General features: G+C 38.8%; 1 protein-coding gene across 5 annotated transcripts in view; it reads left to right on the top strand.

Moving 5' to 3' along the window:
* LOC117412420 (myotubularin) overlaps positions 1-26,838 on the top strand; it is a 41,465-nt gene extending 14,627 nt beyond the window's left edge. For 2 of the 5 annotated variants that reach the window (XM_034020835.3, XM_058989059.1), the window contains 12 exons: positions 772-866; positions 5,138-5,248; positions 6,127-6,228; positions 12,990-13,073; positions 15,419-15,568; positions 16,678-16,866; positions 19,476-19,661; positions 20,086-20,289; positions 21,810-21,902; positions 22,703-22,816; positions 23,759-23,935; positions 24,453-26,838. In XM_034020835.3, coding sequence (XP_033876726.3) covers positions 772-866; positions 5,138-5,248; positions 6,127-6,228; positions 12,990-13,073; positions 15,419-15,568; positions 16,678-16,866; positions 19,476-19,661; positions 20,086-20,289; positions 21,810-21,902; positions 22,703-22,816; positions 23,759-23,935; positions 24,453-24,620 — 1,673 coding nt within the window. In that variant the 3' untranslated portion in view covers positions 24,621-26,838. The remainder of the gene's footprint in view (positions 1-771; positions 867-5,137; positions 5,249-6,126; positions 6,229-12,989; positions 13,074-15,418; positions 15,569-16,677; positions 16,867-19,475; positions 19,662-20,085; positions 20,290-21,809; positions 21,903-22,702; positions 22,817-23,758; positions 23,936-24,452) is intronic. The other 3 variants (XR_009307487.1, XM_034020834.3, XM_034020837.3) reach the window with 3 other exon arrangements.

Below are 26,838 nucleotides of genomic sequence, written 5' to 3'. Positions count from 1 at the left end.
AGGCTGATCTTGAGTTAAGCAAGGCTGGGCCTGGGTCAGGTCTTGTATGCAGGACTAGTGAATTAGTGTTGTTGATTCAGTAGTGAGCCCCTTCTCTGCTCTATGCCAGAGCTTAAGCAATACCCCCAGCATGGTGTTAACAGAGGCACACTGTGCTGTGAGGTATTACACTAAGTATACAGGGCAGTAGAGAGCCATGAGCATCTTTCTCCAGTCTCCCAAAATATCTCCCTGCCTACAGACTGATTATAAAGACTTGGGGACTAACACTCAGTGGTGGAGAAAAGGTCACAAAGCACTGAAAATTGATAGTAGAGTTTCCACATGATGTGGTCTGCATTGATGCAGACCATAGCAGGGGCTGTTTTTCCATCAGCGCCCCCTATGGGCTGCAGTGGAGGTTGTGACAAAGTGGAAAAAATTGTGTGGCACATCTACTACCAAATGTGATTCTCTCTGTAGTCCTCATGTTACTTTTGTGTGCAACCTGTATATTGAGTGTAGAGTTCAGGTTCACTAATTTATTACTGAGTTAACAAGAGACTACCCACTTGGGTGTTGTTGAAACTATGTGAGAAACATGTTGTCTACAACAGCTTACTGTGCCTGGTCTTTCCAGTACATTCACTGACCCACTCCAGTGTGTTCATGCACGGCGGGCTGTCCAGACTGGGACTCTGCCGATTTGTGTGTTTTTAGCATGCATTTGGGGCTACAGATTGTCCCCTCTTCAACACATTCTGACTTCTTGTTTTTCTGATTTCTTCACAGATAAAGACATTATCTATATTTGTCCATTTAATGGTGCTGTCAAAGGGAAAGTGTCCATTACAAATTATAGGCTTTTCTTCAAGAGTTTTGAAGTGGTAAGTTACTCAGGGGACCTTTGGAGATAGTTTACAGAAGATTATTTTATTGTTTTAAGTGAGTAAAATGTTACTGTGAAAAATATCTGATGTAAATAGGATTGGATTTTGATGTGAACTGTTTCCAGCCAAGTTCTCCCTCGTTTAATCTATTAAAAAATAGAAATAATAAATGTCTTGTGAAAAAAAAAATTAATCGCCTTGCACATTAGACGGTGTCACACAGCACACCAGCAGTAAACACTTCAGTGTACTAATATATTAATCATTCAGACATTTCTCTTTTACCCTGAAAAGTAAGAACAGCTAGAGCTGTTTTCTCAAGCAAGGTCCCCTGTTTAAATGCTGGTGTGCTGTTTCAGAAACACTTGGATTCTTTATTTGTAGGATCTGGTTACTTTGGCTGTAATTTTCTAGCATTCCATTGATGTGCCCAGTATTCATGGCTGGAGCCTGAAGCATTTCGAGTGACTGCTGCAGCTCACTGTCCTGTTAGATGCTCAGAACTCTTAAACTGTGGCCAGATTTATCAAACCACTTCTTTACTTAATGCTGTTTTGCACAATTTTTTGTTACAAAGCTAAAGATAAAAATAAAGTCAAGTAGACAAGTGTCCTTCAGTGTTATGTTACAAAACTAGCAACTCAGAGTGATACATAAGGACTAAAAAAGTTTGGCAATTTGTCAGTTTTATAATGTAATTAATTTCCCTTTCACCAGTCGTACTGTAAACACCTAGCTCATTTTGTCCATTGATCTATTTGGTATCATGTAGCTGAAAAAAGATGCAGCAACTGTTAAAAGTATAGTCTGGGAAGAAGAAGTGAATGCTGTGCTGGAAAATGAAACTTAATTAGTCTCGTATCCAATTTCTTCACCTAAATATCACAACAATTGGACGTGCTCGCTTCATTTTCTTTTTTTTACATGCACAAAATATTTTGGTTCAAACTGTTTTTAGGAAAGAATGTCCCTGGCGGTCATGGTGATTGCTCTAATTTTACAAACTCATTTGTTTAAAAAAGCAAAAAACAAAACAAAAAAAACTTTTTCAAACTTTGTTTATCCGTTCATTTGTGAGAAAATACAGGTCCACCAAAGTTGGATGTCGTTTCAGTATAGATTGTTTGTCTTCCTTGCAGCAAGATAATACTGTAACCTTGTTTTTACACAGATGAGACAGTGTTAAACTAACTCCGTTTTAATAGTAGGTGAGATCATTCTGGTCTCACCTCAAGAACACTTTCATCTCATGAGCTGGCAGCTCTGAGTTTGGCAATGTGTCTTCCAAACAGGAGGGTACTTCTCTTCTTTAGGTTTTAAAGTTCATTGCCATGACAATGCAGTCTATACAAGGGAAACACAAGGAGTGTCATTTCATACATCCCTCGCAGGAGAGGTGCAAAAAGCATTTGAAGATGTGACATATTTGCCAAATGAGAGGTTGGAGTTCTGTTTTGTAGATCAAGTTGCCTTACAAAATACAATACAGTTTTGTACTAGATGCTGCTCGGATACTGTTAGCATTGGAGTAATCCAAATGTCATTTCATGGCTTTTTTTAGTCTTGTTTTACAAGCGTTTGGCTTTCTTCTTTGTAATTCTTTGGTGGTCCCTGTGTCTCTTCAGTTTGTGCACTGTGAACAAAGGGTATTGTTTAGAACATGCATGAGTAATCCAGCTAAGAGACTATGAACGGTGGAGCCAGATTGATGGATCAAGGTCTTATGGAGGTGAAACCATTCCTAGTGTATTGGTGATTACATACAGTGTACTGTATTATCATTGTTGTACTGTACACAACATACCGTAAAGGGTTGGACGATTATGCAATTCTCATATCTGTTATCAGCTAAAAATTATGATGATGACGATTATCTTAAATCCGTTTTAACTCCCATTAATTGTGACTTTCTCCCTTGTTAGCAGTTCTGTCTCTCACACACACTCATCTTTTCACTTGTTGGGTTTTTAAAATATACAGCCAGAGCACAGTTTGCTCCAACAGAGGATTAAAGTCATTATACATGGCACTTAACACCCCCACCCCACCATACATACACATACACACACTTCGATTTTGTACAAATGCTAGAAACATCATGTAATGATCTTTTATTTTACTACACGCTTATAAATATCAAGACCAAAGCTACTCCAGTCCAGCAGACAGACATTCATCAGTGAAGTCATGAGCTGAACTTTTGTCAGCTTGGCTTGGGGGTTGATTTGATGTCCCTATACCCTGGTGGGATTGAGCCCCAGTCATATTTTGACAGCACTGGGGAATCACCCTGTATTACATTAACCACGTCACCCCTGTAATCCAGGGGGATTGTTTAACTGTAAAAGGTTCCTAAACAAAATCCTGCTATCCCAGCAGGGTATAGGGTGATCCAATCAACCCCATCGTTTATATGAAAAGACTAATTTCAATATGGACTTATAAGGGAACAACCTTCTGGAATGCAATATACCATTTTGAAGCAGTTATTCAACATTTTAAAATCCATTTTCTTCTCATATTCGCACTGGCGACATTCACTGTTTCCCACCTTTTTCTTGTATTGAAAATCTTTTGGTCCTTTTGTCTGTTAAATTCAAGACATGCAGGTATTTAAAATAAAGCTCTATAGAAATGAATTGCTACCTATTTCTTCCTGGTACATGATCACGCCTTGTGCGGCCTCTCAAATCGGTCTAACTCTTCTACCGTTTTAAAGGATCTATAACCAACCAAGTTCTTCTGAACAGTTTAGGATCCCTTCAGGTAGTTGTGCTGCTGTACCTTCAGACTACTTTCCATTAATATTGGATTAGACTGATGCCTGTCTGACAGAATTAGAATACATTGATTTTTGCATTGGCCCTCAGTGTAAAACAGTTCACACTAGTCTGTGTCCATCTCCGTACTGGTATGGGGAAGGGTGGGAGTTCAAGGTACCTTCAGTCTCCATTTCGAAGGACGCAACATCTTATCTTGGCTTTGTAGGGGCACGATAATGAACTCTATTTGTAAGGATTTAAAACGCAGCAAAACATGAAAGATGAATTACTTCCAAGTTTCACTCTGACAGTCCATGTGCCCTACCGCATAGTGATTTCGGTTATGCATTCCTTTTTTTTTTATCCACAGGCTGTACTTGTTGTAATAGATGTAATCATTGCCCTTTTAACAGTGGACAGCCAGGTGGCACAGCCTTCATTTACTGTGACGTTGAACAGGAGAAACAACATTGCGACTGTCGGGAGTTGCCTAGTCCTTTGCTTGTGCTTGATGTGTTCTGTACACATTACATGAAACTGGGGCAACACCCACACCCTAGCCCTAACCCACATGTTTCCAGTTTCCTATTTACTTACTGTAAAGCATGCTCGTTATTGTCAGGGTGTTTTAATGTCATTTCTGCATTTTGGCACTTTTAGATTTTTGAAGCAGGGATTTTTTTTTCTATCATTTGAAACGCTCAATTTTTTAGATCTGAAGTTTTCATTTGAAAAAACTTTTGATATTGCATTAATTATTTGTTTGCTGATGAGTGACAGAGATGGAGTATCATTGGATTTATTTATTTAGCTGTCTGCAAAATCAAAGATAGACTAGACATGGACACAAAAAATACAAACACTTGCCAAGACACTGTAAATTGTCACACTTAGATTTTTACTGCAAGCCACATCCAACCCTTAATAAAAACAGTATTATTGCCTAAAAGCTTTAATTTCAAGGTGCCATTATGAAATATTATATTGAAATCCCCAGAAGGTTTGGTGAAAGCACCAGCGTCTATAACTTGCAACAAAAAGGTATCTTGGATATAAAATAACACAGTACATGTCTACACTGATGGTGGTGGTGCTCAGGAGTGTTGGTTTGTGTTACCTAATTTCCTAAATGTTTAAACTTTAGGATTAAACACTTTAAACAGTTAATGGCTGGTTTCACAGACCCTGATTAGTGCTAATCCTGGACTACATAATGTTGTTTTAAAGATATCCAAGATTAGTGCTAATCGGGTTCTCTGATACTAACCGTTAAACTTGAACATATTGAGAATGTTTATAACCAATCGGTAAAACCGTAATTTTTATTAATTACTGCAACGTGTGTGTGTGTAGAAGACTGTACGTGTGCAGAATATAACTGAGTATTGATAAGACTGTGAAGAAATATTGATTATGAAATCAACTATTGGCACTAGTGGTAGTGGAGAACTTCTTTGTAATACTGTTAGCATGTATCCTTTTGACGGTTTGTTCTCCGAACATCAGGATCCTGCCATGACCTTAGATGTGCCTCTTGGAGTCATCAGTCGGATTGAGAAGATGGGAGGGGCCTCCAGTCGAGGGGAGAATTCCTACGGGTTGGACATCACCTGCAAGGTACTGCAGTTTGTATGTGGTCGTTACTGTTCCCCAGGTAATGGCTACGTAGCCAATTCAACTCCAACACGCTGCCATCAGAAGACACTGCCAGTAATTCATTACATTTCTTTTAATTTCATCGTACCAGCCCACTAGGATCGAGTAGAAAGAATACCTGGCACTTTAATACAAAACACTGAAGCGCATGAAACATGAGGGAATATTCAAACTATCTTGATTTGAGCTTCTTAGTGAAAAGTGCTCATGTCCCACACTACTGACTGCTTGAGAAGTTGCCTGGATTACATGGGCTTTAGAATCATGGGTCAGTCTGAACTCTTAAAGGTCTGTAAAATGTCACTGCATCTCTTTATCAAGGCTTTAGTCTTCTAAAAGAAGCTGTTTAAAAACACTCTGAATTCACACAATGCTTGTTCACAATCTGCTTTGAGTGCTTGTGTATGCAGTGATGGCTTCTCCATCGTCATGCCCTCTATGCCGGTTGTGTTGATTTGGTGGTGGTTTTGTGGTGTGACCCACTGTACACTGAGGACTAGTTTGAAATGAACAAACTTGAAGTCGGAATCAAAGGTGAAGGGCTACTGTGTCACCTAGTCATCCCACCAAGAATAATTTTAATGAAAACAATTTGGCCCTATTTTGAAACTAATGCTTGTTTTCTGGAAGGAACTGAATTGTACTGGTATGAAAGCAGTTGCAGGAAGAAGCAGTTCAATAACTTGTGACATTTTTAATGTCCTAATGTCGTCTTTCCGAAATGATTTGTACAGTCTGAGGACAGGCGCTTGCAGAGTGTCTGTCTGTGCGTGCTCACGTATGTGTATGTGTGTAATCTACACATGATTAGCCACGGCTCTAATGTGTGTCTCTGATAGGATATGAGGAACCTGAGGTTTGCCTTGAAACAAGAAGGACACAGCAGGAGAGACATTTTTGAGCTCCTCTTCAGATACGCTTTTCCACTGTCACATAGTTTGGTAAGTCCCTTTGTTAAATAAAGCCACTTAAAGTGAACTGTAGTGTCCCCATTCTTTCTTTAAATATTTGTGTTGATTTATTTTTATTTTTTTATTTATTTAAGAACGAGGCACCCAACATTAAACAAATGTAATGATTTTTATTTACTGTGTTTATTATTCGTCCAATCATATATGTATATGTGTGTATATATATATATATATATATATATATATATATATATATACATATGTATATATACATATGTATGTGTGTATGTGTGTGTGTATATATATATATATATATATATATATATATATATATATATATATAATATATATATATATATATATATATACACATACATATGTACAGTACTGTGCAAAAGTTTTAGGCAGGTGTGAAAAAATGCTGTAAAGTAAGAATGCTTTCAAAAATAGACATGTTAATAGATTATATTTATCAATTAACTAAATGCAAAGTGAGTGAACAGAAGAAAAATCTAAATCAAATCCATATTTGGTGTGACCACCCTTTGCCTTCAAAACAGCATCAATTCTTCTAGGTACACTTGCACAAAGTCAGGGATTTTGTAGGCATATAGTCAGGAGTATGATTAAACAATTATACCAAACAGGTGCTAATGATCATCAATTCAATATGTAGGTTGAAACACAATCATTAACTGAAACAGAAACAGAAACAGCTGTGTAGGAGGAATAAAACTGGATGAGGAACAGCCAAACTCAGCTAACAAGGTGAGGTTGCTGAAGACAGTTTACTGTCAAAAGTCATACACCATGGCAAGACTGAGCACAGCAACAAGACACAAGGTAGTTATACTGCATCAGCAAGGTCTCTCCCAGGCAGAAATTTCAAGGCAGACAGGGGTTTCCAGATGTGCTGTCCAAGCTCTTTTGAAGAAGCACAAAGAAACAGGCAACGTTGAGGACCGTAGACGCAGTGGTCGGCCAAGGAAACTTACTGCAGCAGATAATAGACACATCATGCTTACTTCCCTTCGCAATCGGAAGATATCCAGCAGTGCCATCAGCTCAGAATTGGCAGAAAACAGTGGGACCCTGGTACACCCATCTACTGTCCGGAGAAGTCTGGTCAGAAGTGGCCTTCATGGAAGACTTGCGGCCAAAAAGCCATACCTCCGACGTGGAAACAAGGCCAAGCGACTCAACTATTATTATTATGTTTTTCTTAGCAGACGCCCTTATCCAGGGCAACTTACAATTGTTACAAGATATCACATTATTTTTACATACAATTACATTATTTTTTACACATTTACATTATTTTTTACACATTATTTTTACATACAATTACATTATTTTTTACACATTTACATTATTTTTTACACATTATTTTTACATACAATTACATTATTTTTTACATACAATTACCCATTTATACAGTTGGGTTTTTACTGGAGCAATCTAGGTAAAGTACCTTGCTCAAGGGTACAGCAGCAGTGTCCCCCACCTGGGATTGAACCCACGACCCTCCGGTCAAGAGTCCAGAGCCTTAACCACTACTCCACACTGCTGCCCTATGCACGAAAACACAGGAACTGGGGTGCAGAAAAATGGCAGCAGGTGCTCTGGACTGATGAGTCAAAATTTGAAATATTTGGCTGTAGCAGAAGGCAATTTGTTCGCCGAAGGGCTGGAGAGCGGTACACGAATGAGTGTCTGCAGGCAACAGTGAAGCATGGTGGAGGTTCCTTGCAAGTTTGGGGCTGCATTTCTGCAAATAGAGTTGGGGATTTGGTCAGAATTAATGGTCTCCTCAATGCTGAGAAGTACAGGCAGATACTTATCCATCATGCAATACTATCAGGGAGGCATCTGATTGGCCCCATATTTATTCTGCAGCATGACAACGACCCCAAACATACAGCGAAAGTCATTAAGAACTATCTTCAGCATAAAGAAGAACAAGGAGTCCTGGAAGTGATGGTATGGCCCCCACAGAGCCCTGATCTCAACATCATCGAGTCTGTCTGGGATTACATGAAGAGAGAGAAGCAACTGAGGCTGCCTAAATCCACAGAAGAACTGTGGTTAGTTCTCCAAGATGTTTGGGCCAACCTACCTGCCGAGTTCCTTCAAAAACTGTGTGCAAGTGTACCTAGAAGAATTGATTCTGTTTTGAAGGCAAAGGGTGGTCACACCAAATATTGATTTGATGTAGATTTTTCCTGTTCACTCACTTTGCATTTTGTTAATTGATAAATATAAACTATTAACATGTCTATTTTTGAAAGCATTCTTACTTTACAGCATTTTTTCACACCTGCCTAAAATTTTTGCACAGTACTGTATATATATATATATATATATATATATATATATATATATATATATATATATATATATATATATATATATATATTTTAGCTCAAAGAGCCAGCTGCCCTACAATATATATATATATATATATATATATATATACAATATATATATATATATATATATATACAATATATATATGTGTGTATATATATATATATATATATATATATATATATATATATATATACAATATATATATATATATATATACAATATATATATATATATATATATATATATATATATATATATATATCAGGTATATAAAGACTTTCAAGCTGCACCTCACATAGTGATCCAACAAAGCAACCATAAAGACCTAGGAGCTTTTCGAAACAAGTCAGGGATAAAGTGGTAGAGAGGCACAGAGCAGGAGAAGGGTACAAGACAATTTCAAAGGCGCTGATTTATCCATCATTAAGAAGTGGAAGATGCATCATACCACCCAGACACTACCAGATCAGGTCGCCCTCCCAAACTGAGCAGCCAAACAAGCAGCAAACTGGTTCGGGATGTCACTCTGAAGCCAACAATGACCTTGAGGGATCTGCAAAGTTTTATGTCTGAGATGGAATTCAGTGTTCACACATCAACAATAAGCCGGTCCCTACGTGGCCTGTATGGACGGGTGGCAAGAAAGAAGCCATTACTCAAATACCCTCATCTTAAAGTATGTATGGAGTTTGCGAAAAACCATGTAGATGATACTGCAGACATGTGGAAAAAGGTTTTGTGGTCAGACGAGACAAAAATGTAACTTTTCGGTCTAAATTCCAAGCATTACGTCTGGCGCAAGCCCAACACTGCACATCACCCAGTCAACACCATCTCAACTGTCAAGCATGGTGGTGGCAGCATCATTTTATGGGGATGGTTCTCTTCAGCAGGGACTGGGAAGCTTGTCAGGATACAGGGGAGAATGGATGGTGCAAAGTACAGGTGAATCCTTGAGGAAAACTTGTTTGAGTCAGCCAAGACTCTGAAACTGGGGAGGAAATTCACATGACCTGAAGCACAAAGCCAAAGCCACACTGGAGTGGTTGAACAAGAAGAAAATTAATGTTCTTGAGTGGCCCAGTCAAAGTCCTGACTTGAATCCAATCGAAAATTCATGGCGAGACTTGAAGATTGCAGTCCATCGATGATCCTCAACAAACTTATCAGAACTGGAGCAATTTTCCTGTGAAGAATGGGCTAAAATGGCACCATCCTACTGTGCAAAGCTAGTAGAGACCTATCCAAAAAGACTGATAGCAGTAATTGCTGCAAAGTACTGACTTAAGGGGCTGAATACTTATGCAACCAGTAAATTTCATTTTGTACATTTTCTTTGCAATTTCTGCTGACATTTAACCTCCTCCTCATATAACAGTGTTCAGTTTAAACACTACAGCTTTGAATAAAAAAAATGTGTTTGAAAAACTGTGCATACATTATTATATATATAGTGAAGTAGACTATACACACCTGTATGTACTGTATGTTTCACTTGTATTTTACTTAAAATTGAGAGAAGTGCTTATTCAATTGTGATTAAACTGGATTGGGGTATTCTTTAGCTTAACTTATTGTGAGTATCTCAATCTGTCCATATAAGGAGGTTCCTGTGTCTGCCTGTATGTACGAATGTCCCACTTTCGTTTTTCCATGTACAATGCAGTGTATGTAGGTCACGTTGATCTCCTTTTTGATACGGCTACAGCAGCTGGAATTCAGTTTTTGCACAGTGGTTGCGGGGGTGTATATTAACAACATACTTATTTGTTGTGTGTTTTTTTTGTTTTGTTTTGTTTTTTTGAAAGGGCTTCCTGGAATATAGATGCATAAAAAGTGCACACAAATTGTAATCATACACAATTTCCAGTGCCTCAAGAGATCCGAGAACTAAGAAAGACTCAAACAAACAGTCTGGAAATGTGATTACATCATGAATAAGTAAAGATGATTAGCCACTGGGCAGATTGACTTTATTTAAAATTCTTCAGTAATGAACTCAAAGCAGTTTCAATGAGAAGTGGTTTGCACAGCAATTCCTGTACCGTAGGTGATCCTAGAACTGCCTCTTTCTACTCTCAGACTTGTTTCTTTCACATCCACTTCCTGTGTTACAAGTAATACTGACTCCACTCCGTTTCCAGTGTAAAGCAGCTTCCTGTGGATGCTAGTGTAAGGCTCAGAGACCATCTGAGCTTGTGACTTTATATTTGCAGGGTTATTAACACTATGCTAAATGTCATGGTGACTAATACATTGACATAATATGGCTCCCATGTTGAGGTTGTGTGATTTTTCCCATATAGAGAGAGAACATTTGAGTTATTATCTTAATATTTTGTGCATGGCAGTATTCTGTGATCTTCTCAATCAAGTTCCATTACTGGAAGTGTCTGATAAGTTAACCGTTTCACTGCCACATTGTTTTAAACGTTTGGCCATATCAATGATACAGACTGCAAACTAAACATACTGGCTTGCAGCTGGTACACGGCTGTATTTATTTATTTATTTATTTATTTTCTATAATTAAATTCTATAACTGTTGTCCAGTAAAAGCCATCACTGCCACATTATTTTAACCGCAGACCATTTCACACTGAGATACTGTCTTGCAGTTGATACACAGCTGTTTTCTATGGTTCTTTTAGTCAAGTTCCCATTACTGATTGTTGCTGAACAGTTTTAACAACTGGCCAATGTGCTGGGGCTGTATACCAAGCTCACAGCATAGGGGGGCAGGGGGCCCAGACATAGCCCATTTTACAACATTGCTTCATGCTAGAAAGGCAGCACTAGAATTCGTTTATTTGTGCGTTTTAAACTGACAAAGGATATTTCAGTGGCAATTGGAATGTGCTTTTATTGGAAATGTTTCACGAAGCTGTGAAGCCGTTGATTAGAAAAAATAAATCCTTCAAGTGTGAATTCCATGTAATAGCAGAACTCCTTCGAGGGATATGGAAAGATTAACTGAGTTCATTGATATAGAAATGCACCCATAAACACAGTTTGATTTAAAATCTCATGTTGGAAATAACTGCACAGTGTAAGTACGGGCAATTATGAAGGATGTCACCAATAAGCCCAGGTAGTGCCTTATGGAAAATATTCACTGATGAAGACATTTTGTTAGGTAAAGTTTATGTATCATGCCAATATCTATTGATATTAAATGTCACAAGCATTAAAAACAATCGGTATAAAGTATAATGCTTTAAAATGTGGCACATTATTGCTGGGCTGTTGTTACTTTAAAAAGGCAGATGCAATGACATTATATATTTATTCTTTTAATACATATAGAATAATAATTCATACACTGAACTTGCTTGGAGCTGCACAAACAATATGGTTAGTTTTGTTTAGAAAGTAGCAGCATAGTCTTTGGAAATGGAAAATGATTTACAGTCCTTGGCCCATCGTGTCATTAATGATTGATCAGTGTTTTGATTGATTAAATGAAATCGGTGTTTTACAAATCAATAGATACCTGCAGGACAGTAGCTCCTTGCACAATTTTACATATTCAATTGGTACCCTGTCTGGTAGTTATTTGGGGGAAGATGACAGAGTGGCACCATGAAATCTGTTAATTTATACAATGGGTTTCACCACTTTCAGTTTGAGTCGTGTCTGACCAGCTGAGCTGATGACACACTGGGATTGAGAGAGGTGGTGATGCAAGCATCCAGAGTCAATAGGAGGCTGTTTCATTTGCTGTGATTTTTCTTAGCTTGGATATCTCTGCCCTGGCTGCATTTGGTCAGCATTAAATAGCAAAGCCCCTGCAACTCATTGCACATTGAACAGGTTTCATGATGTTTCAATAAAGAACCAGAGCCCCTGAAAAGACACAAGCCTCTTTATAAAGTATTCGCAGCTGGCACATTTTAGTGAGACCTTTTAAATTGTATTTATTAATGCTACCAAACAGCAACAGAATGTACATGTGTTGTAAGCTACATATTATAAAATGTGATTATGGTCTACATCTGTATAACTAAATAATTGTCTCATGTTATACTCTTTTGGTATAACTAAATAATTGTCTCATGTTTTCAGTGGCCCAAATTGTGTGAGAACTGATTTTATAAACTGCTCATAAACCCAGGAGTTTTTCAGTAACTATCCTAAAAACTGCAAACCATGGGATCTTGGTGAAAGTGAAATGCAAGTTTCACAATATATCCCCTAACTACTTAGAAAAGTGTAAATGATGGAATGAGATATTAGCATATCTTGCAAGAAAGTGTTTGGACTAGCACACAAGTACAGGCACCAGAGCTGTTACTTGCAATAGCTGAATCCGACCTGTTAAACTGCAGCCCATAATGTTACTCCAGTTTTACTGCATGATGTATAGCAAGTGCTTGATGCAACACTTTTAATTTTTTTGTTCGCCTTCTGTTTTGTTACAGCAATTGTTCGTCTTTTTAAGTCAGGAGAAGTTCTCTGAAAATGGCTGGAACGTTTACAACGCCATTCTGGAGTATCAGAGACAGGTGGGCATTTTGCTTTTTGGAGATTTAATTTTTTTGTATCCCATTGTTGAGGTTTCTAACTAAAAAGATCTGGTGCTATCAATCTGATTTAATCTAGCTCCAGCTATATCTGCTATGAAGTGGTCTGAATGTTTGCATTAATAAGGACTGTGCACTGGCTGATGCAAATTCCCTGCAATGTTTTATTAATATAGTAAATCTAAATCCTGTCCTTGTTTAAATACTTAAAGCCATTTCTGAACCAAGTTTCAAATAATCAGACAACAAACGTTGCATTTGAGTCTCTTCAGTTTATTGCAGTTTGTAAAAATGTGCCAGAAAGGGTCATATGCCATATTCATGATTTAAACAGCAATGGTATATAAATCAGCAGCTGTTGGGATACATTTAAATATGTTTTAGTATGATTCATTGTTGGCAGTTTGTGGACTGAAATGAAACAAAAGAAATGCTCAAAACTTCAAACTATGCTGACAGACAGAGGGGAAAGAGGGGTTAGTGTAGTGAAATGAATGGATTCATTTATATATTCAGGGAAACTCAAACAAGGCATGCAACCTGTCCTGGCTTTCAGAACAAAGACGCAATGTGGTCCCTGCTTAATAAGTTGTTCCCGTGTGAACAGCTTCTAATAGTAAGCATGCAGACACAGGTGAATCCTACTCATTGCTGTGTCAGCAGTTCAGAGCAGGGTTGCCAGGGGCATCCAACTCCTGTAACCGGGTCAGTTTCAATGATATACCTAAACAAGGAGAGCTGCATTGTTCATATCTGGGCAGTGATCAGGTTACGGGTTTAGTAATTGGTGTGGACATTGATTGCCCTTTTTGATTTTATAGAAGAGAATGACATTGGGAAAGGATTCCTTTATTGTAACCCAAAGTCCATCTGTTTCTAATAATGCTGCACAAACGTGATTACTGCCTTGTACTTCAGTTCAAGTTAAGGATTAACATTATCTGCTAACTATTACAATCTAGTGATTGACACCTTGGAGTGCACCTTCAGGGATCTTGCAAGGCACTTATAAACGGGACTGTTTTCTTAAAGGAATAGCACTACTTTACCATGCTTTAGTTTGGTAAAGGCTCTGAGAGTCACGTCAATGCCAGTTTTAGTTCGTCTACTGGGGTTCGTTGGAGTAAAGTTGGCCTTGCTCCCATGAAATTTATATATGAATGACTGCAGTAACTCAACTGGCCTCTCTTGTTTGAAAGTCCATATGATTGATTTTCACAGGAGACCCAATTTAACATAAAATCAGATTCCTGACTTTATGTAGTAGCCCTAGGTGTAGAGCCAGTTTACCTCTAAACTATTTTGCTTCCTATGGCTACTGCAACACCTACAGCTGGTTTCACAGAAACAGATTAGAACTGTGAAACCAGCCGCTTGAGTACACAGTGGGCTATATTGGATTTATTTAAAACCGGCGGTGGAGCTAAATAACACCACTGCTTTAAGAGGTGTAATTAAAACGTTATATAGGTAATAAAGGGCCCAAGGTTATTAAAATCAAACAGCTCTTTAGTTTATTTCTGTCATATTTAGGTTAAATGACAACATTTCTTTTTTCAGTTGGATAGCCCTCATTGTGAGTTCAGGTTTTTCCATACTGTATATTTTGGGAACCTCTGTCTGTTTTTGTAAATACTTACTTTGTATCTCAGATTTGGTGCTTGGTGATAGCAGATTTTATATTCTTTTTCCTGTGAGTCACATCCTAAATATTTAATGATGAACTATAAAATGTGCTTGTGGTGCCTTGGTGAGAACATGTCTCTCCCTTGTCTCTTATTTCTTGCTGAGCACTTGATACAGCTCAGTATTACTGAAAAGTAGATCAAGCGTAGGGTGTTTCTTCGTGTATAACAGTCATTCGTACAGTCATCTGTCTACTCAAACTCTTATAAACAGTAACTTCTTATAAATCACAAAAGCAAACGTCACAATCGGGAAGTGATTTTGAATATAGTGTTGTTGTTTAGGTTTTTTTAACTGGAATTGTGCTGTGTGTTCAGTGCACAGGATGACGTCACTACATCCCTGGGTTGATTTCCTATATGTGATTTATACAAGTATTTAGAATTATGACTCTTTACTATTGTAACAATTAACTGTTGTTCACGAATAAGCTCTGATTGTTCCATTTATTAAATACATTTTAGCACCCCACTGTGGTCATAACAAGCACATTCTGCGGTTCAGTAAAAACAGGGCTTGGTGGACACTGTTACAATATTGGCACAGTCCATTATAACAAAAACACTGTCATTAAAGGCGCTTCTTAACATAATTAATTATTAAATTAATTTAAATTTCCCCTTAATTTTTTTCTGTGACAGGGATTACCCAACAACAAATGGAGAATAACCTTTGTGAACAAGCAGTATGAGCTGTGTGACACCTACCCTACCATCCTCATGGTGCCTTTCAAGGCCACTGATGAAGACCTGAGGAAAGTGTCAGCCTTCAGGTCCAGAAACCGGATACCTGTGAGTATGAAGCAAACACAAAACATACAATAATTAAACACTACAACCACCTGCAAACTTAGTTTGTCATAGTTTTGCATATTAGTATTTATTTTAAAAATTATTATTATTAATAATAATAATAATAATAATAATAATAATAATTTCCCAGTTTTTCCAAATAATATTGGGTTAGTGTGTAGCTCTCAGTACACAGACCTTATTAAACAGCCTTGTATTGGGGCTCCCAAGTGGCGCATCCAGTAAAGGCGCTCCTCGCAGGATGTGCCCTATAGCCTGGAGATCGCAGGTTCGAGTCCAGGCTATGTCACAGTCGACTGTGACCGGGAGTTCCTAGGGGGCGGCGCACAATTGGCTGAGCGCTGCCCGGGTAGGGAGGGCTTAGGTCGGCAGGGGAATCCACGGCTCACCGCGCATCAGCGACCCCTGTGGCCGATAGGGCGCCTGTGGCTCTGCAGCGGAGCCGTCAGATCTGTGTTGTCCTCCGGCACTATAGGTCTGGTGGCATTGCTGTGGATCTGCAGCGCGAAAAATGACGGCTTGGAAAGAGCACGTTTCGGAGGACGCGTGTTTCAGCCTCCGTTTCCCGAGTCGGCGGGGGGGGTTGCGAGCGGTGAGCCGGGGATACAGATATTAATTGGGCATGCTAAATTGGGGTGAAAAGCGGGGTAAAAATAATTGGCGACGACTAAATTTAAATTAAAAAAAAAAAAAAATTATAAAAAAAACAGCCTTGTATTGTATTAAAACAAATGTTATGATTATTGTTCTATTAATGTATCGATCGAATGTGAAGTCAAGGATTAATTTTATCAGTGCTATCACATGCTTGATAGGACACATTTCGGGAGAAAATCATTATAAACCAGATAGCTTTTGTAAACCCCAGGAATTTCACTGTAAAAATCATTAAACATGCAGGGCTTGTCTATAGGGTAAGCTGAGTCGTTCTTGGTGCTTTATCTAGAAATAGCAAAGGAAACATCAGACACTGAGTAAGACTTCTTGTCAAAATGTTTGTCACTGAACATATTCCATTGTAGTATTTCTATATTTCGCATCCCTTCCTTGGCAGGTGTTTGTGATGTGTCTGCTGTCTCTCCTTGTAGGTGGTGTCCTGGATTCACCCTGTGAACCAGGCGGTTATCATGCGCTGCAGCCAGCCCCTGGTGGGGATGAGTGGGAAGCGCAACAAAGACGACGAGCGCTACCTGGATACCATCAGAGAGGCCAACGGGCAGACTGCCAAACTCACCATCTACGACGCAAGGCCCAATGTCAATGCAGTCGCCAATAAGGTAACACGAGAGAGCTTGGATACAGTGGAGAAACACATGCTTGTGCTGCATGGGCATTGTCTAGCACACGTTACTGAGAGTATCACAATCTGGGGATAAATATTGATGTGTTTGTCTGGCTGGCTGTAAAGTATATGCCTTTGTTGTCACTCTTGCTTTTTTCATACTGTCAGCCTTTTATTCTCATGCAAGTAATTAAGCATGTTGCAAGCCAACTGTGTGATTTTGCAAGTTGTATTTGGTTGTACAGAGTAGTGGCGAAAAAAGTAACTTATGCAAGGCTTTCGTTTCCTTCTGTATTGTGTGCATCTTTTTTGTGCATGACAGTTCAGCGTGAGAGGTAACGGCTGGACATTTTAGTTACACTGTGTTCAGAACGTAGGACTTAAAAGTTATGTTTTTGTGTACTGGCAGTACTGGTTTTACTCAAAAGTGATTCCTGTTCAGGTATTTATGAATGGGAATAACAAGCGACATGCTATCGTTTCTTGTTTGATGACCAAGAAAAAAAACTGCATTTCTAAAATGTTCAATTATACAAAGATACCTTAAAGGTTTTGATAAAAACGTCTGTTTAGCTTTTGCAATTTATTTTGTTTACTAAAATTAAAGTGTTTCAATTGTTTTATTTTGACTCAGTGTATATTCTATGTGATTTTCATCTTTCACAATATTTATTCAAATGAATAAAGGACAATTTAGATTAGGTTTATTTATAATGTAACAGGTTTAAACATATACAGACGTGCTCAAATTTGTTGGTACCCTTACAGCTCATTGAAATAATGCTTCATTCTTCCTGAAGTGATGAAATTAAAAGCTATTTTATCATGTATACTTGCATGCCTTTGGTATGTCATAGAATAAAGCAAAGAAGCTGTGAAAAGAGATGAATTATTGCTTATTCTACAAAGATATTCTAAAATGGCCTGGACACGTTTGTTGGACCCCTTAGAAAAGATAATAAATAATTGGATTATAGTGATATTTCAAACTAATTAGTTTCTTTAATTAGTATCACACATGTCTCCAATCTTGTAATCAGTCATTCAGCCTATTTAAATGGAGAAAAGTAGTCACTGTGCTGTTTGGTATCATTGTGTGCACCACACTGAACATGGACCAGAGAAAGCAAAGGCGAGAGTTGTCTGAGGAGATCAGAAAGAAAATAATAGACAAGCATGGTAAAGGTAAAGGCTACAAGACCATCTCCAAGCAGCTTGATGTTCCTGTGACAACAGTTGCAAATATTATTAAGAAGTTTAAGGTCCATGGAACTATAGCCAACCTCCCTGGGCGCGGCCACAAGAGGAAAATCGACCCCAGATTGAACAGAAGGATAGTGCGAATGGTAGAAAAAGAACCAAGGATAACTGCCAAAGAAATACAAGCTGAACTCCAAGGTAAAGGTACGTCAGTTTCTGATCGCACCATCCGTCGCTTTTTGAGTGAAAGTGGGCTCCATGGAAGAAGACCCAGGAGGACTCCACTTTTGAAAGAAAAACATAAAAAAGCCAGACTGGAATTTGCTAAAATGCATATTGACAAGCCACAATCCTTCTGGGAGAATGTCCTTTGGATAGATGAGTCAAAACTGGAGCTTTTTGGCAAGTCACATCAGCTCTATGTTCACAGACGAAAAAATGAAGCTTTCAAAGAAAAGAACACCATACCTACAGTGAAACATGGAGGAGGCTCGGTTATGTTTTGGGGCTGCTTTGCTGCGCCTGGCACAGGGTGCCTTGAATCTGTGCAGGGCACAATGAAATCTCAAGACTATCAAGGCATTCTGGAGCAAAACATACTGCCCAGTGTCAGAAAGCTCTGTCTCAGTCGCAGGTCATGGATCCTCCAACAGGATAATGACCCAAAACACACAGATAAAAGCACCCAAGAGTGGATAAGAACAAAACATTGGACTATTCTGAAGTGGCCTTCTATGAGTCCTGATCTGAATCCTATAGAACATCTATGGAAAGAGCTGAAACTTGCAGTCTGGAGAGGTCACCCATCAAACCTGAGACAGCTGGAGCAGTTTGCTCAGGAAGAGTGGGCCAGACTACCTGTTAACAGGTGCAGAAGTCTCATTGAGAGCTACAGAAAACGTTTGATTGCAGTGATTGCCTCTAAAGGTTGTGCAACAAAATATTAGGTTAGCAGTCCCATCATTTTTGTCCATGCCATTTTCATTTGTTTTATTATTTACAATATTATGTTGAATAAAAAATCAAAAGCAAAGTCTTATTTCTATTAAATATGGAATAAACAACGGTGGATGCCAATTACTTTTGTCAGTTTCAAGTTATTTCAGAGAAAATTGTGCATTCTTCGTTTTTTGTGGAGGGGTACCAACAAATTTGAGCACGTCTGTAAAATGTTTTTAATTTGACATTTTCCCAAAGAGTGCTGATAGTGGGCCGCAGTGCCTAATGCAGCTGAACAGGAGGGCCTCAGGTTAAAGTTTGGGAGCCCCTGTGGTAGATGACTTTACGTGACTACATTCATTTACAAACATTGCAGATTTTACATGCATTCCTGTTTTTTCCAGCCAGTGTAATGTACTGTAGACGTGTTCAGTAAGTAACAGCAGTGCTTGTCTTGTGTGCCAGGCCACAGGCGGCGGGTATGAAGGGGAGGACGCCTATCAAAACGCAGAGCTGGTCTTCCTGGATATCCACAACATTCACGTCATGAGGGAGTCGCTGAAGAAGCTCAAGGACATTGTCTACCCACAGGTGGAAGAGACACACTGGCTTTCTAGCCTGGAGTCCACGCACTGGCTAGAACACATCAAGGTGCACCTGCTTAGCAGCTCAATCCCTATCATTCATGTTACACTCCATTGCAGTGATCATGTGCATTGGTCTGTCATTCTCCATGGAAAATGTCTTTTGTTTGGCTGTAGAGAAACTGGAGGGCATAGGTAATATGTATGTGTGAATGTATATGGCAAATTATACTTGTACCTAAGTTTTCACATATCCCAATTAGCACTAATCTTGGACTACTTAATGTTAGTTGAAACTGCCCCGTAAAGAAATAGTTTTAATACTGAACTGAAACATGATTGCACTAACTACTAAACAGATCTTTATAGAAAAACTGTATTTTATTTTTCCTCAGAATTTAGGATGGAGGTATTCTCGCCAGTGTTTGTTTTGATTTTTAAACGTTCCTGAATGTTTTTTTTTTTTTATTTGTGTGTTTGTTTGTCCCCAGCTGGTCTTGGCAGGGGCTATCCAGGTGGCAGACAAGCTCTCGGCTGGTAACTCGGTGGTGGTGCACTGCAGCGATGGCTGGGACCGCACGGCACAGCTCACCTCCCTCTCCATGCTCATGCTGGACAGCTACTACAGGACCATGACTGGCTTCCAAGTGCTTGTGCAGAAGGAGTGGATCAGCTTTGGACACAAATTTTCTTCTGTAAGAAGAATTTCTAAAATGGAATCAATCGAAAAATTAGGGCTGTAACGAAGGGTATATTTTGACCTTCAAAGGTTATCAGTCACAGTCACATTTTACTACTACTACTACTAATAATAATGTGAACTTACGATTGTAAAGTGACCCCAGAGATTGGATGTGCCTCCATGATACATGACACAGTTTGCATTCAACTTTTTTTGTGGTTATCTGGGCATTTAACAAAAAAAATCCCAAACAGCAGAGGAGTTTTAAGACATTTCTTCTTTCAATACAGCTTACGCAATACAGCTTACACTATACAGCTTACACTATACACCTCGACAGCACTTTGCTGTCGAGGTGGTGAATGAAGATATTTGCCTCTGGTTAACACGAGCTGGAGAGGGGAGGGACGGACGGTGTTCAGTTTTTTCAAAATTAAAATTATTAGTGTTAGAGTATATTTTGTGTGTTTCAAACATATTCTACCATGGCACTTCTCTTACACTGTCTTGTACACTAGATATTCAGTACATATTTTACTGAATCACTACAACCGCTATAGGTACCCCCCAGTGCTTTGGATACTATACCCTGCTCCATACACGGCTGTGGCACCATGGAGAGTTGCTACGTGTAACGATTTGGTAGCGGATTTTAATACGCATTATACAAATAAAAAGATCGAATTTTGCATGCGAGTGACATTTAATGTGTGATTTATAGTATTCACACATTGTCAAACGGTTTCTGTTAACGGAGAGAAAAAAAAAAAAAAACATGCGTGAATGGCGTCTGATGAACCTTCGAAGCTTGTTAATGTAGTTCTCGTGAAAGGTGAGGGACAATAGCACTGGCTACTGCAGTGCTACACAACTCTGGCCATCGAGATCTATTGCAGCTGGGTTTCTGTTCCAATCAGGTCCCCAGTAAAAGAAACAAAACACGAACAAATGCAACTCATTCATTTTTTTGTTGAATTTAATCAGAGGTTGAATCTTGCCCAGGACTACAATCACAGTTATTTGATATCAAACTGATAAAGGAAAATAATCTCAGATAAAATATGATTATAGTTAGTTTGATCACGGTTCTATAATAAAATAATTCTGTCGAATTGTGTAGCAAGAGCAAACTAAGGAATGCTTTGTTTTGTGTTGTCCTTATTCCATTTAAGTAATACCTATCCATAGCTATCAAACACTCAATAGTGCTGAATTAAGAAATACTAAAGTAAACTAAAATTAAATGTCAAACATTTTGACTAGAAGTCTGTTCAGTGTTGACTTCTAGTCAAAACATTTGTTATTGAATTTTTGTTTCTTTTAGTATTTCTTAATCAATACCTAACAACTTTAAACATGTTAAAGGGAATAACTTGTTCCGAGTGTCTGGACTGACCCGAGTTGGTTATTTGTTAAGATATTGTTTTAATACTGTATCTAAGGATGATCATTGGAGCTCTGTTGAGTTCACAGAAACTTGAAAAAAGTTTTGTTTTGATGGAGCAGTAAAGCATTTGTTTGATTTCTCTACAGAGAATCGGTCATGGGGACAAGAATCACGCCGATGCAGACCGGTCTCCGATTTTCGTGCAGTTTATTGACTGTGTGTGGCAGATGACAAAACAGGTAACAAAAACAAGGCAGAATAAAGTGATCCCCTTTAGTTAGGGTTCAGGCTTCAAGGGAGAGGAAGCGTACAGCTAAAACTACTATGATCAGACATTGGTGAGCAGTTATCACATGTCATTGTGTTTACTCTGTGATGAAGTACAGTGGATAGCAATCGAACATTTTGAAAGAATGTAGCACACAGATACACAAGGAATTTAATATTAGTGTAAAATTAAAATGATCGAAGGAGAAGTGTTTGTTTCCGACTTTTAATTCTGATTTACTTTCTTAAAACATTTACACAGCAAAGGCTACACTGAAGCACAGAGCCAGCAGGCCACTCCACCCTGGCCCCTCCCAGCAGAGACTGCCAGTCTTCATTTTAGCCAATGGTGTGGTATTTGTTATACACTGATGTCACGGGGGGTAGATTGAGAACACCTACACAGATATTTGTAAATATAAAACAAACACATTTTTAAACCATACTTACACCGTGTTTTTTTATTTTTTTTTAATCTAAGATTAAACAATAACTATTAATAATCAGCCCTGATTTACCATTGCCGCCATACACATTGTCATTGTCAGACCATGGAGTTTCAGAACATGGTTGTAAATCACACAAAGTTACTTGTACAGCCTGACTAGACATGAACCTGTCCTGGGGAAGCTATGGCACCTGTCTGGAGAACTCGTTCCACTTGTGACCTTCGCTTGATTCAACCCCAGGCCTCCAGGAATGAGAGGCTAGTGAATTAGCCTGCTGTGCCACAGTACTGGTTCTGATTTCCATAGTCTTTTTTTCTTTTTAGTTTCCTACAGCGTTCGAGTTCAATGAACTGTTCTTGATGACAATTCTGGATAACCTGTACAGCTGTCGGTTTGGGACATTCCTGTACAACTGTGAAAGTGTCAGAGACAACATGGTAAGGATGAATACCCCTTTACAGTTGCCATGGGTGTGGGTGCATGCCGAAGGCTCTGCCCGGGTTTTACTTAAGTCTTGTGCTGCTTTAATCATTGTATCCTCTTGTTCCAATAACACATTGGGGAAACATCCAGTTACATAAATATTATATAAAATACATATCAAACATATTAAATCGTAGAGGAGTATAGGTCTGGTAAACATTTGCTTGGTTTTTCAGCATGAATGTTTTTTTTTCTCTTCTCTGGGTGTCCTTGCAGTATATTGTCACCAGTATCATTGACTGTTGTTTTGAGTTTTATTCTGGTGATTCCCCATGCTGTGGCTTATCTTGGTGTGTTGTAGGTTAATCAAATCAACCTCTTTAGTTTTGAGTAGCCAATGTTATACCACCACTCTTGTTGTCCAACATCTGCCAGTGCACTCAACTACTTTATCTTTGTGTTGTTTTCCAAATTGTTTACTACTTATTGTCATGTAAAATAAAGCTATATTTTTGTACTGTAAAATAAGTTTATTGCCAATTTGCAGTTTTGGTAGTTTTTTTGTTTTTAATAACCCACATTGTAGTGCCGCCTTCCCTGCAGTGCCAGTTTTGGACCTACCTAGAATCTGTATAATCAGGAAGGACTGTATTCATCTTCAAAAACCATTACATATGTTTTAGGAATTGTACACATGCCATTACTTGGACCTGTAATGTAAAACATGCTCACTTCCTCCTTTTAAAGTGATTAGGAGAAAACTATTTCGGCCAACTGTCACTCCTAACTGGGAGTGACACAGCCTTAATTCAAACCCGCTACTGATGGAGGCAACTCGCTTTCAGACGAGTCCTGCTGGGACTGCTGTGGCTAAGACTGATTAGCTTCGATTTCATTTTGTCTGCAAAAAGTCAATGCAGGCGTGTTTCTGACACACATCCTTTGTTTGCTTTCAGGAGGTGAAAGAGAAGACTGTTTCTTTGTGGTCTATGATCAACAGTGAAAACAGGAAGTACATTAACCCCTTCTACACCAAGGAATCGAGCCGGGTGCTGTACCCTGTAGCCAGCATGCGCCACCTAGAGCTCTGGGTGAGCTACTACATCCGGTGGAACCCAAGGATCAGACAGCAGGTAAGAACAGCACCTCCCTGATTTGTCTCAAAGCTGCCAATGATGGCTAGGGGCCAGCAGGTAGAGAGGTACGCACTCCTACTGGTCTGTGAGGAAAAAAGGCTGGGGATAATTGACCCCATTGCGCATCAGTGACCCCTGCTGGTCAGGAGCTGGACAAGTTCATTAGCTTGGTAACATCCATTCCTTAAGTTGGGCGGGTGAAAGAGGTGGTGGGCTTGACAGTGGGAAGGGAGGTCACCGGTAAGTAACATTTTAATTGATAGCTCCAGTTCTGGAGGGCCAGTCTTCTCCAGGGTTAACACGTATATGGAACAGTTCCCTGTGTGGAGGATTGAGTGTTCCAGTTAAACCATTAAGAACAGGTTTGGATCAAAGACCTGGAAGGGGTCAGAGAGAAGGAATGGAAGACGTCTGTAGCGATTAGAGTTAAGGGGCTAGTTTGAATTTGGACCAAGCCTGGGCGCACTGGTGGAACTCATTTCAGTCTGCCTGTCTGTCGTTTTGTTTCTTAAAGCAGCAGAACCCAGTGGAGCAGCGCTACATGGAGATGCTGGCTCTCCGAGATCAGTACTTGAAGAAGCTGGAGGAGCTCCAGATCTCAGATGCCCCCCGCATCGCCAACAACTCCAACTCACCTGCGTCCCCCATGCAGCTGGTCCACCATGTACAGACTCCGCTTTGAAAAAGTGCAAACCTGTAAATAACATGCGATACATCACTCTATACGCCTTCACGTTTAGACAAAAAAAAGCCTTAAACAAAACAAAAAAAAAAAAGCATTCTCTTCTGAACTTAAGGAGGACCTTCAGTCTGTGCCTTGATCTTGATTTCCCTCAGTTCCACCTTTTTAATGGGTTATTTGAAGTTGTATTTAAATATAATGGGAGTGAGGGGCTGTCAATGATATAGAGAAGAAATTACATTTTAAATGAGATGCCCCCTGCACAATATAACTAGCCCAAGGTTAATTCTTTTTTATTATAAATAGGAAAGCTGTGTTAAGCAGATAGTGGTGAGATGGAGAAACAGTTTTTTTACAGTCATTTTGTATTTACCTCAGTAATTTACTGTTAAGTTCTGTAGTTTGTAAATTTTAGGTATTTTATTTAGTGTCAAGTGTAAAGCTCAATAGTTTTGTAAAAAAAAAAAAAAAAAAAAAAAAGTAGGTTCTTTAAAAAGTAGGCAAGAAGTGGAATTGAACTTTTGTAAATGTACTGTTATAGAACTAATACCCCTATAAAAATGAGAGATGATAGTGGATCGTGTAATCACTGCTGGACCCTGGTGATTTCAATTGAGGGGGGCAGCAGGTTCACCAATAGCTATTTAGTTCATTTATTTTCTGCGGGGGGGGGGTTACCATTTAATGAGAGTATATTCTGCCTTATAGTAAAGTGAACCTAGAAGTACTATATTGGTAGGCAGTCCTGGACGTTGTAAATAATTCTGATTGAAGTTAATTTAAAAGTACTAAGGTTTAGTTTGCTTTGAAGAGGCCTGTAATGAGATCTGAAGCTTTGTTATGAAAGTTTTGGTGATGCCAGAGCCTCGTTCTACTGCAGTGCATTGAGCTCCTGATTTTGAAAGAGATGGCCGGTTTGTGGGAATGTAATCTTTGTGTTTTGAGGTGAAAAAGTGTGGCGTGGATTGCATCTTTTAAAATGAAAAAAACAAACAAAGGTCATTTAGTGATGGGACAAACAAGAGACAACAAAAGAATATTCAAATTTAAGATTTGTAGCTGAAAATATCTGAAAATGCACCGCTGTGTTACAGGACAGTGGTGCTATTCAAGTCAGTGTCTTTGTGGGCCTCATTGGTGCTGTTCCTGAAAATGGCATCTAACTTCCAGTGACCTTAACTAGAAAACAAATGAACCTTTAGGAGCTGGAGAACCACACACTGGTATTACCTTACATGGTTAGGGGTGACCGTTGATGTAAACCGGTTTGAATGAAAACTGCAATTTTTAGATTTAGCAAACACTAGGCTAGATGCAGGTGAAGCCCTCCGTATGTGTTTGCAAGCAAAACATTTTGTATTATATTCAGTATCATTCTGATGCTTCTCCTTAATTATAACAGTACCGTATATCAGGAGTAAAATAAACCCACCAAATTACCTGACGAAGCAAAAGAGAGGAACACTGTTCCATACAGTAGAATGTGTGTATTTCAGCTGTCTGTTAATACAAGAGTTGAAGGTTTTACAAAGTATTTTTGTTTTAGCAGTATACAGGGTGGTTCAGAAACAATGCACCACAGGAAGAGTAGAGTCATGGGGCACATGCACTGTATAGTCTTGATGAACAAGTGGACTTTTTAGTCACACAGTCCTGTAATATTTAAGTACTTATGTATGTAAGTCATGGGCAAAGTGGTCGCGGTGCAGCTGAGGCCTTCCGTGTCCAAAGTTTTGTATAAATTACCATGTTCTAGACCAAAGGAAAAGAATAATATTATTTTCATTTTTTCCCTCTGGTGCATTACTGTCAAACAGTTTTTTGTTTTTTTTTCCTGAAGACCTTTCAATAAATGTTTGTTTGAACATCTGTGCCAGCATTAATTATTCATAGTCCTCACTGTTTAAGCTAGCTTTTCAAAAGCAAAAGCAATGTACAGTAAATAAGCATGAGAGTGTGCCAAAAAGTGGTTTCAGTGTGTGACTGCCTATGCTGTTAAGTAGAGCTTGGTCTCTGCCAAGCACTAACTCTGCTGCTACAGAGAATTCTCTCTGGCCGTTAACACATTTTCATTAAAAGCCTACTACTGGACTTGCATACTAATCATGGCTAAATTGTCCACCTAATGTTTTTTTTTTTTTCAAAAGCCATGGATTGTTTGTTTTATTAGAAGTGGGTGAAATTGTAGGTGAGAATTAGTAAACACTATTTTGATAAA

Source organism: Acipenser ruthenus, chromosome 16 (assembly GCF_902713425.1).
Source record: "Acipenser ruthenus chromosome 16, fAciRut3.2 maternal haplotype, whole genome shotgun sequence".
Taxonomy (NCBI): Eukaryota; Metazoa; Chordata; class Actinopteri; order Acipenseriformes; family Acipenseridae; genus Acipenser; species Acipenser ruthenus.
The sequence above is the reverse complement of the archived record's forward strand: the minus strand, read 5'-3'. Positions and strand labels throughout refer to the sequence as shown.